The 14,716-nt window shown below is 45.8% G+C and overlaps 1 protein-coding gene across 4 annotated transcripts in view; it reads right to left on the reverse strand.

Annotated features, from left to right (window-relative positions):
- LOC128140631 (SAM and SH3 domain-containing protein 1-like) overlaps positions 1-14,716 on the reverse strand; it is a 575,076-nt gene that overhangs the window by 124,827 nt on the left and 435,533 nt on the right. Inside the window, exon 1 of one of the 4 annotated variants that reach the window (XM_052784773.1) lies at positions 4,938-5,110. The exons of the other annotated variants lie outside the window; for them this stretch is intronic. Coding sequence (XP_052640733.1) covers positions 4,938-5,033 — 96 coding nt within the window. The 5' untranslated portion in view covers positions 5,034-5,110. Of the gene's footprint in view, positions 1-4,937; positions 5,111-14,716 lie in introns of those variants that run through there. 4 annotated transcript variants of the gene reach the window in all.

Here is a 14,716-nt window from a genome sequence, read left to right on the forward strand (position 1 = left end):
TAAACTGACAGTCACTCTCCGTTTTGATTTCTTTATTTGAAAGGAAAATACACTCCATGGTTTTGTAAAATAGAAAAAACAATACCTGCTAGTTTGAAAAGCAGAGGCCAGGCCTTCTAGGTTTATCCTTACTGTTGCAACTGGGATATGCTTTAAAAATGCACTCCAAATTAGAAGTCGGAACAAAAATGTTTTGAATCAGAATGTCCCAAAGTGCTTTTTGAGCTAATTACACAGTGCCACAGCCATTTTGCCGACACGTCAATAAAAATCAGAAAAAAACGAGTACATTGCATTTTCAAAAGCACATTCTACCTGGAGTAGCTAGTTGGTTGCCTGTGCTTTTCCACAGAACCATGCTGAGCACCGATGGCTTCAGCTGGAGCGGCCTCTCGGTGCCAAGCAGACATCAGAGAAACAGAGTCACCTGAAGGAGACACTGGGAGAGCAATGGAGTACAGAAATTTCCACCGGAGGTCACAGAGAACTAACAATGGTTTAAGGAAGAGCAACCCTGGGAGAAATCTGCAGCTGGTGTGAGCTGCCACAGTTCCTCCTGGCAGTCCTCCGACTGCTTTTATCGGTCAGAGATCTACTTCCCCGATCTCTCCAGATATCCAGGCTCCCTAGCTTAACATCAAATGCCTCTCCCCAAAGTATGTTAGCCAGTATGTAATTACATGTTATCACAGTAGTATTATCAGCTGGCGTCTTTCTCTCTTTCAGTTTGTTTCTTTATTACTTTGATAAGAAATTCAAATAGTCACTGAAACACGGAGAGCAAGATAGGTTATATATGTAAATATTAGGGCTCCCAGTACAAACCCAAGTGAGCTTTATTGTCCTCAAAATACTCTGTTCTCTTTAGCTAACAGCAGACAGTGGGAAAGCACTGTTTTCTCTTAGTATAACTGCAAAATATTATCGAAAAATAAAGAATTTTCTTTTTTTCAGCTCTTATAATTGATTCAAGTTTGAAACAAGAAACTATCTATCACTTTGAAATAAAAAGCCGGAAAGACTTCTAATTTCATTCCGTCTCTTGCAAGTTCCTCTATCTTTTGCATCTTGGCCACTGAAGACAAAAACGCTTCACACAAATAGTTTTCTTTAGTGAAATCCCTGCTCTATCAACACTGACCAGAGTTTTGCCAGTAATTTCATTAACGTCAAGATTTGACCCAGATACCTGTTCCAGCCATGCTATGCAAGAAGGAAGAACATCCCATAAACAAGACAGACACTAGAGTGTCTTCCCTGTACTAAGGTCAATAGCCCATGCTTCGAAAGCACATCTTTAAAAGAATAAAGTTCATGATTTTCACTTCGTATTACGATTTGTTCTCAGATCTGATCACATACAAACCTTCAGACTCTTAGCAGCAAAGAGCTTGCTATCATTGCATCAATACGTGATGCTATGTCAAAAATATCCCTTTTTATGGCATTGAGTCTGGGGGATGCAGAGGATTTCTATATTACTACTCATGATCCACCTACTGCAATCTCTCTCTAAAACCTTAATAGACTTCTACCATCCATTGCTGCTTCAAACACTACAAATTGTAATTAACCAGTACATTCCAACATGTGCTTGCTACAGACTAAGCAAAAGCTTTTAAGTATAATTATGTTATCTGCTGAGCTCCATTAACAGCACAAATAGCTTTGAGGTGCTTATACCACAGCTGCACCTATGAAATATTTCATTAGAATAAGTGCAAAAGGGAAAAGTCGCATTTACTTCAGCAAAACCCCAGTACAGCTGCAAGTACACTCAGTATTTGTCAAGTATAGAGAGAGTTATTATGTGACTTCAAAGTCCGTAAAATATACTGCTTACAAGCAGCACTTGAAAAGTATTTGCTTCCCCTCCGGACCTGGGATCTGCCATCACAGGTTCCTGCTAACGAGGTCCTATTTTAAGGAACTTAACTGAATGTACACAAACAATAAAATATATTTATCCACTAAGCGAGAGGGGCTCTATTTATATTTTAAGTAACTACAGTACCAAAATACCAGCTGGCCTGAATTCCATGGCCTCTCCTCCTAAACCTACACCTAGAGGAGACACCACCATGGCCACCACCATGCCCTGCAAGGCTTCCAGCAGGGCCAGTGGGAGGAAGGCAACACGTTCCCCTCCTCCTCCCCACTGTTGTAACTCCTCAGCGTGAGGAGGACAGAATCAGGCATTTCATCATTTTTACAAAGAACATCTTTTTCACCATAAGGACGGCAAAGCTGTGGAACAGGCTGCACAGAGAGGTTATGCAGTTTCTGTCCCTGGAGGTTTTCAACACCCGACTGGATAAAGCCCCAAGCAACCTCACCTGGCCTCAGCGCTCCCCCTGCTTCAGCTCTCCCTGCTTCAGCTCAAGGTCAGGCTAGATGCCGCCTGAGGTCTTTTCTAACCTGCATCATCCTACGATCATTGCTTAAGAATGCAATTTTCTCTCTCTCATTCAATCAACAAACTTTTGATGATCACCTTTCTTCATTTCATTGTAGTTTTCCCCTCCCAAGATCCTGGCTCTCCTCTCCTGCCTCTTCCCCCCGATAGTGCATTCCTTTGGTTGCACGGCCAACTTAGCCAACCTACTGCTGCACCGACTTCTTCGTTCATAGAGCCGTTCCCAGTGAATCACTCCAGTGTCTACCTCTGTGCTCCCTATATGTTTTGCATTGTGAATTACTGTAAATCCCAGGAATTTAAGACTCATACTCTCGCTTCATTGACAACACCGAAGAAGTAAGCCAGCTCTGCAGGCCGCTGTCGTGGCCTCATGGACCATGAGCAACCATCCACAGACTTCCATTTGGAAGCCACAAATCTAGTTTACTGTTTGTTTGCCTGTCGCAGCACAGGTTTGAAAGGGACAAAGCTCTATGTACCGCAAAGATGAGCGGTGAAAAAGGCACTGGAGCTACCTCTTCCTCACCTTCAGACAAGGACAGAGCACTAAATAAGTTTATATTCTTCATATTAGGACATATTTTGCAGCCACAAAGACTAGGAACTCTTTAAAAAAACCTAAATCTGAAGAAAGCTGACAACTTGCAGTGAGAAGAGCTTCTGTCCTCCCTCAGATAAATTATAATTTGAGACCCAACACAAGGTTATCTTTTCATATTTTAACTGTGTTGCAACACAAAACACTGCAGTAAGAAAACATACTAGTGCTGGGTGATATTTGCAACCAATATAAACTAGCAACTAGTTACAAGATGCTTCCTTCCTGTAAAGCAGACCAACTCTAAGACAAATGACTTTAGCTTAGTTTTATTAGAAGACAAATAATTAAATAGCTCTGTTTTCCCAGGAAGGAAACTAGCTTGTACAGCCAGAAGAAACCTATTCAAATTATTAGTGGTGAGAATCGGATCTTTTTCTGCACTGAGCTCCAGCGTGCTAGGCTGTTGGTCTGGCCTCCTCAAACACTTCTTCCCAGGCATCCAATAGCACTTTCCTCTTACTAAATGCAGTACTGAAACCTGCCAGAAAGAGAGAGAAAGAGACTGTTCATAAAGTACCAACTGTGTGCTTCCTACAAACTGGCAGAACTGACTCTGCTTGCATTCTTAGATTAAAATCATTAACAGTGAAAGAGTGTATGCAGCCGGGTGCTATTAAACCAAATGCCATGTCAACAGAGAATTTCTACGAAGAACAGGAATGAGGCAGGTTTTTTAATCTTACTTTGAGTACTCACAATAAAGTCCATGTGGAGAAAAAATTGCAGCATAAAACGCTAATTAAATTATCTCTTCAATTCTATAACACTTCTGAGTTTTCCAAAAGGCATTTCTAACAATATTCTTTAACGTCTACCGGTTAAATGTTAACGACAAAAATTAATACACATCAAGCCTATTCATTTGCTTTTAAAATGAATAAACAGGCACTCCACTGTTGATTACCACGTTCCTTATCACTGGAAAACTGCCAGCTCCAGTACATATATAACATTAGTATTTGGTTTTTTGCTGAGTGGCAGTCCTGTGTGGTAATTATCATCTTCCACCTAAAGTAAATATTATTCTCTCGCTGCAAGTAGAAATAAAGAATTGACTCTCCCTGTATTTTTACTGTTTGCCGTCCAGTCCATCCTGTCGGTACGCTACGTGCCCACCAAATATAATTCCTTGAGCCCTTGTTACTGGGGCCATCTCTTTTGTTTGTAACCAGTGAATTACGAGGATTAGTCCCTCCTCAGAAGATCACCAGCGCAGAAACTCCACGGGCCGTAACCGAGCAACTCGCTTCCAAAAAACCATCGCGAATAAGAGCTCCAAAACCGGCACCCGGGAGCACAACCGGGCAGCACCGCGGGCCGGGTGGCCCTGCCCCGGGGGACACGGGGCTTCACCCGAGCCTGGCGCCGGGACGCCGAAAACACGTGCGTGGAATGCAAACGCAGCAAGAGACCAGCCTTTCGCCCGAATTTAACTGAATCTGCCAGCGTGCCGGAGCAACAGGAAACAATGCGCCCATTGATCAGCCTGAACAAGCGCTTCTGGGCGTGTAAGCAGACGCGGGGTCCGGTCCGGTCCGGTAAACAACCCCGACCCCAACCCCGGCTCCCCAGCGGGGCTCCGCGCCGTGCTGGCGCCTCTCCTACACTGACAGCCCAGAAAACTTTCCGCCGAAGCCCTGACGAAAGCGGTCGCCGATACGACACGATACTTGGTTTCGCCCTCGGAAGCACTCTTCCTGGGACGTCCGAGCCCGCACGGCGGGAACACTCGCCAGCTGGGGCAGACGCCGCAGCAGGTGCCGGGGAGACCCGCCGTCCCGGCCAGGGCTTCGCCGCCCGCCACCCCCGCCACAGAGGGGCGGACGGGGGGGGCAGTGCTGGGGAGCGGCGCTCCGCGGCCCGCCCCGTCCCACGGCAGGCTGCCCCCGAGCCCGATGCCGCCCCGGCCCCACTCACCAGGATGCCCATCACGTCGGCCCACAGCTGGGCGAACGCCTCCGACGTGCCGCTCTCCGCCGGGGCGGCGGGGCCGCCCGCCCGCTCCCCCTCCATGCCCCGGCCAGGCCGCCGGATCAACGCCGGCTCCCCGCCGCCGCCGCCGGCCCGCCCCGCCCCGCCATGCCTCGCCCGCCCCGCTCGGCTCCCGGCCCGCCCCGGGACACCGCGGGCCGTCCCTGCCGCCGCCGCCCCCCCCTCAAACTTTCGGCCCAGCGACAGGGCGGCCGGCGGTGCCACTGCGGCGCGGCGGGGGCGCCCACCCGGCGGCAAAGCCCCTCCCCCTCCTCCGCCCCCCGCCGCCACCGCCGGCCGGCCTCGCATCCCCCGCCCGCCGGTGGGCTCGCCCGGCGCACGTGGCCGCCCCGGGGCGGCAACAAAGGGCCCCGGCGCCGCCGCGGCCGGGTGCCGGGTCCCCGCGGCTGCCCCCAGCCCGAGAGCCGGGGCCGCGCCCGGCGGGGGCCGTGTGCTCGCCGGGGGAGGGCTTGTTGCTGACCGGCCCTCACCCCGTGCCAGCGCCTCACCTGAACGCCGGCAGCTCCGGCGGCAAGCAAAGTCAACAGCGTCGTCTTAGCGACGCGGGAAGAGTAGTCGGGCGGCGGTGCCAGCCGCTCTCGTTACGTGGCCGGCATGGGAAGAGGCGCCCGGTTAACTCAGATTTTTAGTTTAAGTACCGGGATCCCATCATTCTCCTGAGGAGAGGAGAGATCCGTCGCCGAGTGTATCGTAAAAGGCAAAGCTCTCCTTGGGGAGGCACTGTGGAAACCCTTCCTCCTTCCTATTACTTTACACCCCCCCCCCCCATATTATAATGAAATTAAATAATCACTAATTACAGACACCAATGGGGATGCTCCCACTTCTAGGAAACAGCTGAGCGGCCATGCACACAGACACACGAGCATACTTGTTGGGGAAAGTAGCGTAAATAAGGGTGCCCAAACCGCACTGCCCGCGGGGTGGAAGGAGCGGGAGGATGACCTGAAGGGATGGGGTGCTTCTCCCGGCCTGCCCACTGCCTCACTCCCGGCTCCCGCTGGCACCACCAGCAAGGAAATCCTTCACTCCTCTGTGTCTCGGTGCTCATCCTTAAGCTTTGAAATGGTTAGATGCATCTTGGAACACTACTGTTTCAAGCTGTTGTTTATTGGAGGCACCTGTCTGCACAGGGTGGGGGGGGAAGTGACTTATTTAATGGATACACAGCTCTCATGCACTGGCCAAGCACTTTAAGAGCTCATATCATCAAGCAGTTAGTAGCTTCTCCAGCATCCCACCAGCCCCACTTGCTGCCAGGCTGGATGTTACATGCCCTGCACCACCCAAACACAACCCAGGGCTTGGCCTGGCACCTGTGCTCCCCTCCCAGGCTCCCTGGTCAGCACCGGGCTCCCCCCAGCCCCACAGCTGACAAGGCTCGCACCGATCGCACAGCACCAGCGGCCTGGAGCAACAAATGATACCATTTGCTAACAGGGCTAAAAATAGTTCTGGAGAAGGCATAAATCAGAAGAGGGGTGACTGCACTCCTCTTCTCTCCACAGTCCCAGCGATGCTCTTTTTTTGTCCTCAAAGCTAAGATTGCTCCTTTTACTTTGTAGGCTGGCACCAGAGAGAAAAGCTGGTCAAAATGCTTCCTTTCTCAGCAACTGGTATGCAAAGAAAGGGACGAGACTTTTCTAAGCACTGTGTTAACTATGGCTTTTGCTGGAGTGGTAAACAGCACATGCAGAACAGAGAAAAGGAGGTGGGGAGCACAGGTAGAAAATCTGAAAGAGAATTATGCTGAAAGTGGTAAAGAAACCACCGAAGATGTAGAAATACGCACATTTTTATTGACCCTTCTTTAGGATTCACATGTAGGATACACACTATGTAATTCATCGTATTATTGACTAGTAATGAGAAATAATGAAAGGCCCAAACCAGTTATGAAATCTCTACTAATTGACCTTTAAATTGTATGCAACTATAAGCCAATGAAGTACGAGGATAAAGGCGTGCCAGTGAAGTCTCTCAGTACTCTGAGATGGCTTGCATAACTCAAAACTGGTTTAATTAGTCAGGTGTAATTTACTTAGTGCCCCTCTGAAATCCATGTTGAACCACTTAACAATAGTAATGTCAGCCTACTTTCAAAATATCTGAACAAGGCACACTGTTGATCTCAGGATTTAAATATTCTGGACCCCTCTTGTGCACAGTCTTCTGTTCACTGTCTTTTTTATAGTTTGGAGGCATATTTAAAAAAAAAAAAACAACAAAACAAAACCAAACCAACAACTCTGCAGCACAAAGTCTAAAAACCCCTCATTGTTCTGACTCAGGCAGCAATAGATTAAGATCAAATAGGTGCAAGGGGCAGCACTCCCACTTGCCTTGCCCTTCCCTGCCAATGGAGGTCATTGCTCCCGTGCAAGGATGACTACACTACTTACAGAAGCAGGTCCTGAATATCTGCACTTTTCAGCCTTGCAGTACAGGTAACAGAAACTAGATTATAAATTGTGGTGGTCCAAGAGCTGCTTCCTGAGCCATGATGTCACCTCTTTTGTGGAGGCAGCAACTTTCATCAGAGGAACATGATGCATGGCTGCAGCACTCTTCCCCTCAGCCAGTTGACTTTATCTGAGACACAGAGCCTTTGATTTAAAAAAAGGGTCGTAAGGCAAAAAGATCTTGCAAAATCACTTGACTCCAGGAGCAGTTGCTTTAAGAAACAAATTGACATGAGAGAAACACAACAAACTCACGGCAGTTTACAATAGCTACCATCTTCTATGGTCTTGCAATTATAGTATCTATTCATCTTCAGACATTCACAAGATGCCATTTCCCCAAGACATTCAATGACTATGGCATGCTAAAATACTGCCTCCTCTCCTTCCCTCAAATAGATCCCCTTCCTAGATATCACGGGGTTCCTCTATTTTAATGATGCCAATGTCCTGCAGTAAGAAATCCCAGGGGCATTTTACAAAAACCAGCTGCAACAAGAGTATGGGAGTTTTAGAACAAGCAGAAACTCAGACCTTACATGGGTTTTGAAGCCCAGCTATGACTGCAGTGTTTGGTTTGTGTTACAGCCGCTACTACACAATTACAAAGTAATTGAAATTTTGCATGTTAGAATACAATTTTTGTTTGCATTTTTATCTGTAGTTGTCTAGACGATAACTCAAGCATCCACAAAAGACCATGTTCTAGAAGCATGTTGTACTGGACCTCTATATGCTACTGGGAAGAAATAAATCTGGTCAATTTTCTGAGACTTTTGGGACATCTCACAGGAGCTCTGACCAGGCACTTAACATTTGGAAATCCTGGAAAATGCTCAATGTGCAGTTACGGGGCAGCACTAGGCAGTGAGGCAGCGATCCTGATACGATTCCCCAGTGTGTGGCACCCGCAGGGCATGGGCTTATGGTTGCTCTCACACACACTCCAATGCACTCTGAACGGAAAGTCCCTCCACAGAGCAGCTACGAAGCTCCCCGCGGTTGCTCTCCTGCAAATCTCTATACAGGAGATGGAAATGGTCAACACGTATGTGGTGAATCTAGTTTCACCCAGTTACGGCAGATGCACTGTGCATGTGAATGTATCCTCCTATCACACCATCAGCTACATGTGGGTGTGCAGTTAATAAGTTTCCCACATCTACACACCAGGCAGGATTAACCAACTTGGAGAGCACTCTTCTGTATTCAACAGAGATGGACTTTCTTCTCGAGGGATACTCAGAGCAGGACCCTAGCTCCAGCTTAAGGGGGCCATAGAGAAGCTCATCTCACTCCTTTCTGTACTAAGGGTTTAGGGGGACCGCCTTCACCAGGCCAAACTCTTTCTCTGTGAAAAGCACAAACCTCAGATGCAAACCTCTGAGTTATTAAGACAAAAGATGACAATCTTTCTGTCCCAAAGTAGCATGTATCATCTCACCACAGTATCACACAAAAGTGACACAATGGTTTCAACAAAGCATTTAATAATGAAAAATTGAAATATGCATCAAAATGAACTGGAAAAGCTGATGTGCACCATCAGAACCAAATTATCACAACTGCTGGCAACCACATAAAAAGCATTTGATCCAAGAAATCTATACCACTTTGATATCAATTTTAAACTACATGCAAGAGGTTGGGAGAGATCGGGTTGCCTTGGGAAGCGGATCGTGCCCCACAGTGTAAAGGGCACCAAACTTCATAGGTTCCCGATAGATGACCTGAGGGAAATGGCTTCCTACTCGGACGCCCGGCAATTAACTCTGCGTGCGTGAACAAAACACAGGAGGTTTCTCAACATCACTAACAACACCCAGCCCAGCCCCGGAACATCAAAGCTTCACAGAAATAAATAAGCAAGCCATTGTATGCACAGAGGGTGCAGGGGAAGGGAGAAATAAAAATTCCAGCTAGCCTCTACAGGTGACCCGCAAAAGCCCTAAAACTCTTAACACAAGCAAATTACAATGCAACACACTATTAGGAATGATTGTATCTCCTTTCAGCTCTCTCCCTCTTTCCCCTTGGTAAAGGTCATCAAATTAAAACACACAGTTTCACATCACAGCCTTTGATTGGAATTGCAACCCTTACTGGTTGCAGGCTCCATCCCATCAAGTTATCACACTCCATCTTGGAACAATTTTATCTCATTCTCCTCACTATGTTTTTTTGAAAGTCCTCCTAAAACATAATTTCTTTTAATTCTGACCTGTTAGTTCATTTTTAAAGTATTTTCCTTAAGAATTATTTAAGTATGATTATTATTTCTGGTCACGGGGTCCCTCAGAGTGGGTTCTCTGCATCACCCATACCAGCCAAAGGAGACAGCAGCTGCTCTCCAGCAGAAAGCAGACATGCCAGCGGCCACTCCAGAAAGCCTCTAGCATGGGACAGGATGGGGACCCACACATCCAACCCATCAGCCATTCTGCTAAACAGGCTGTCACTGTCTCAGACACCCTTAGTACATACAGGCATAAACTGTAAGAGAGCGCTAGATCCATCGTGTGCATTTGCACATCAGACCGCTATATATTCCTGAAATGATCAAGTTTCAGCATCGACTGCCAGTTAGATAACTACGGAAAATATTCCTGATTTTAAAAGCAGTGCAAGCAATACTTATCCAGCGACTTTAAAAGAGACAGTATTTAGACCATATACTCTTTGCTGTACAGTCAGTAATCATTATTTATTCTTTTAGAGGCTTAGCTGTCAGCTCCCTGTCTTATTGCCAGCCTTATGACCAGAGTATCACATCACAGCGAGAGCAGTACACTAATATGCCCAACACGAACCAGATGGAGTTAAGTCTGTTTAATTCTATCAGCAGAAAGCAGTTAGGAACAACGAATTGCTTTATGCTGATGAAGTCTGAACTCTCTGCATTACATCCAATCCATCGTTCCCTTGGATATCAGTACCAAACTAGATTAAAAAATAAGGAGGAGGGAGAGACACATGCCCAGGAAAATCATTCCAGTAGTCTCAATGCTTCGGGCTAGCACCACGCTCGGTAGACATACAAATACGGCTAAGCTTGGCAGGCTTCAGTTAAAATACGGTGGCTGTGACTTTACATGAGAAATCATATAAGGAAAAGAAATCCAAACACAGCGAGTATCGCAGCCCTTCTGGAAGGATACCTTTTGACTCATAAGGAGAAAGGAAAGGTTCATATCCTCCCTTCCTGCCCTCAGATGTGCTCCACAAAGGCCTCTCGTATCCTGCCCAGTTCCTCTCCCCACTGCGGAGCACAGCACCGTGTTTCTTAACCTGGGAGGCAGCAGCACTAGCTCATCCAGTGGCAGGGCTCCAAGAGCCCAAGCGTGACCAGCGAGGAGCACACATCCCTGGGGACACCACAGCCACGATCCTGCTTAGGTGCACAGCATGCTGCTCCAAAACCACCCGCAGATCAGGACTCCATCTGCCTCCTGCGATGTCAGGCACTCTTGCTTCTTCATGTTACTTACTTCTGCCTTCTCCACCCAAACACAGCACCCTCTTGTCTCTAGCTGCATGGCAAAGCCAGCTTTGATGCCGTGTTATTTCCTGTCAACATTTAAATAGTTAGCATTCATTTTCTATTAGCTTTCTGCAGCACTTCTTACAAAATGTTTTATAAACCTTAATTAATTTTTCAGACAGGAGTTTAGCATCCTTTGGGATGTCTAGGGGTAGTCTCTACACTGCCGTTCACAGCAGCTTGCTCAACTTCTTATATTCTTTTTGTAAGCGTCTGCTAGAAAGGATGCATACAAATCTTTTTTGTAAGAGACTTAAAAAATCCACGGAGACAGAACTATTTAGCTTAGCATCCTTTGGCTGCTCCTACCCCAAATAATTTTAGAACTGTGGAAGTGAAAAAGGCGAAAAGCAAGCCTCAGAACTGGGAATAGGACTTCAGCCTCTCCTTTTTCCAAATGCGGTATCCTTTGATTCCTTTGTTGAAACTCTTAGTAAATTACTAATGAAAAGGAGTCTGATGATCTCATCCCAAAGCACATCATAAAACCAGCCAAGAACAAGGTACAACTTAGTAGCGTGTGATAGCCATGTATTTCAGAGATGCTCAGTGCTGATGTAAGTATCATGCCAAGTTGGCTGTAGTAAGGTGGGCAGAGCACCAACAGAGATGGCCAAGATCACATAGTGACTGTTTTATTACTACTGACTCCATGACGAGCTCAAATTTTTAAAATAAGAATGGATACACCTCAGAGAAGATCTTCATTGCATCTCCTTTTGAAAGGGAAACTACTTTTCCTAAAAGTAATACTTTCTTGAAAAAGAAACCTAAGAGCTTTCATTAATTGTATCTTTGCAAAAGCAACCGATTATGAAATGCAAATGTAGATCTTAAAAAAAAAAAAAGTTATCTGCTTGCTATCAATGGAGAGATAAAAATTCACAGAGCTGCCCTTGGCAAAATACTACAGCAAAGTACGTGTGACACAAACATGCCAATGGTAGAGACTTACAAGAAAACAAAAGAGGAAGAATTGCTTAGCTTCTCTTCCAGAACAGACCACTTCCACCCAAAAGTCACCTCCTCCACACTCCACCTAACACCCAGCACCCAATTTACCAATTAAATATTGTCCCAAAACATAACAGAACACAAATTATTTCCTTAACTTTCTCTAAAAGTTAATACCCCACCCTTCTGAACAAGCAGCAAACAGACCCTATCAAAGCCTGACTTTCAGTCCTACGAGGACTCAGTACTGAGCTCAGACTTTGCACTTTTCAAGCCTGTGTCCCAAGTCACATAGATGTATTATTAGTGAAGGAGTAGGTGGGCCTACTTAATGCAGAAGCCAAGCAACCAAAGAAACCTGCCTGATGATCTCAGCTAGCCACAGGTGAAGATAATAGACCAGACGTGATTATTTGTTGTTTGCTTGCAGATCATGTCAGCCCAGGGTCAATTCTCCCTACTGCAGCCCCTTCAGAAGAACATACCAGCTTCAGCCTCTTCTTTCAGATCACTTTCTGCTGGGCTAACTCCTGCTCCATCGCCGGAGCTTCTCCTCGTGCCTCCAACCCTGGAAACAGCTCTCATCAGCGGGCTCTGATAGATGCAGAGCACCCAGTCTTCTCTCACTTTCCAAACAGCTGCCCTGCCTTTCCTTGTAAATGCTTCCTGCCCACTCCCCAGAGTACCAGATCAGACCAAAACACAGGTGTCCTCCCCATCTCAGAGTTGTGCCCCTGGGTTAGCTGACCTGTGCACCACCCAGCAAGCCCAGACACGTACATTAAGAGATAATTTAGGGAAAAACAAACAGCAGTTGACTAGCAGTTGTGTTACACGTGGTGTTGCAATTTCTGCTGTAATGATAAGTGTTCAAAGCTCACAGATGTCAGGCACCTGAAAATTACCCTTGCATTAAAATATAATGGAATTTTTAAAGTAAGACTTTTGGAGTGCTTCAGCTTCAATTGTCTGAGTCATCAGGGTGCACTTAGGTCACATTTTCATGCTTTTATTGGAAAATAAAAGCCAGAATTTACATTTCCATTATTTAAAAAACAGCAGCAAATTGAGATTTTTACATCACTTGGCTCCAGGTGGTAGGATGTTAAATAAATCATCAAGCTAGTGATGAAATCAGGAGCATTCACAAGACTGTGACAATGTAGTCAAGATGATAAGTATTCATTTCAGCTGTGGCTGTAAACACAGGCATGAGCTTGATTCACAGAGCCTGTGCTCTTCTGGAGAATCCTTACTCTTCACTACCTTGGCAAGCTGTACAATCATTCAAGGCTCTCTCTCAAATCAGAGTTTCAAATTGCCATGGAAAAATATCTTAAAACCTGCTCTACGCTCACTAACAAGAGTTAAGAAGGAAGCGGAGAAACATATCCAATCTGTACATTTCATATTCCCTATATTGTTAATGACATGTTTCACTTCATAAAACTTTGTTAATTAATAAAGAAAGGAGAGAAACATCTCTTTGCAGCCAGGCACACCTTAAGCCTTGGAACTGTGCATTTGATGTCCATAAATTCATTGAAGGGGCACAAGATACTACTTCTATAACACAGCGAGGAGGGGGAGTAATTCCAAAGAGCAGCTGCTTCCAGTTAGGGCAACTCAGCTGGAAAGCAGAGGTGCCTGTCAAACTAATTAAAGCAAGGAGAAGCTGTCTCTCTGAAACTCCAGCTTTTAAGCACTGGCCGACCCACTCCCAAAATGTAATTAAAAAAAAAAGAGGGGGGCAAGCAAGAGAGACAAGTGAAAACAGGCTTAAGCATTGCTGAAAACATACCTCCAAGCTATTCTCTCAATAAATATTTTGGGAAGTTTGTGAACAGAAGGATTATTGTGACTGCGGTGGTGTGAGTGGGAGGAATTAACCCTCCACAACTCAACCAACTGCATCGATGATGATACAACAGCCCTCGAGGGCAATGAGCTAACTGCACTGGCTCCATGTTGATGAAGTTTTACAAGGAAGTCATTTTGTTTAGGTATATGTAGAGTAGGCTGGTATCTCCAGTTCTCGGAAAAATGAATCTTCATCTGCAAGGATTTAATAATTAGGCAATTCTGTTTGAATGGCCAAATACACTTCTTCAGTACAATGTGTATCCTGTAGCAACATATGCCTAACAAAAAGTAATTGAGATTTGGGGTTTTGAAAGTTACTAATACACTTGATCCCAGAAGTGCATCACACGTTCCTTTTGACTTCTGTGGGAAGATGTGATTTATGAGAATAAATTTAAACAAACAACTGTTGCTAGGCTAGATGAAGGTTAAAGGGACTGGAAAGGATGCAGTGATTATCTGAAAGCATGAAGGGTGTGTAAACACCAAGGGGAAACTCAGATTGCTGAAGAAAGCTCAAGAGGGTGTAACTCAGGGCAATGAGATAAATGTATGTGTTTTTAAGCCCTGAAATACTGGCTCCTAAAACGATGACATTATTTGTGTATACAAAAGAAGCTCTGGTCATTTCAGAAGTCCTCGCTATTTGTCATTGAGGACAAAATATGTGAAAGTGGACTAAAAGGAATGAAAGAAATTTGCTATATTCATGAGGGGAATATGAGAAATAGCAGCAGTAACTCTGTGTCTTGGGGGCAAGCCAGGTGACCTTCTGGAGTCACTTTATATTATTTGCCATCTCCACCACTGAGGAGGCAGCAGCAGGGGTGGATGGTGAGCCCACAAGGCTCTGGGCTAGATACAATCCATGACAATTTCACATG

The sequence above is a fragment of the Harpia harpyja genome, chromosome 4 (genome assembly GCF_026419915.1).
Source record: "Harpia harpyja isolate bHarHar1 chromosome 4, bHarHar1 primary haplotype, whole genome shotgun sequence".
NCBI classification, from domain to species: Eukaryota; Metazoa; Chordata; class Aves; order Accipitriformes; family Accipitridae; genus Harpia; species Harpia harpyja.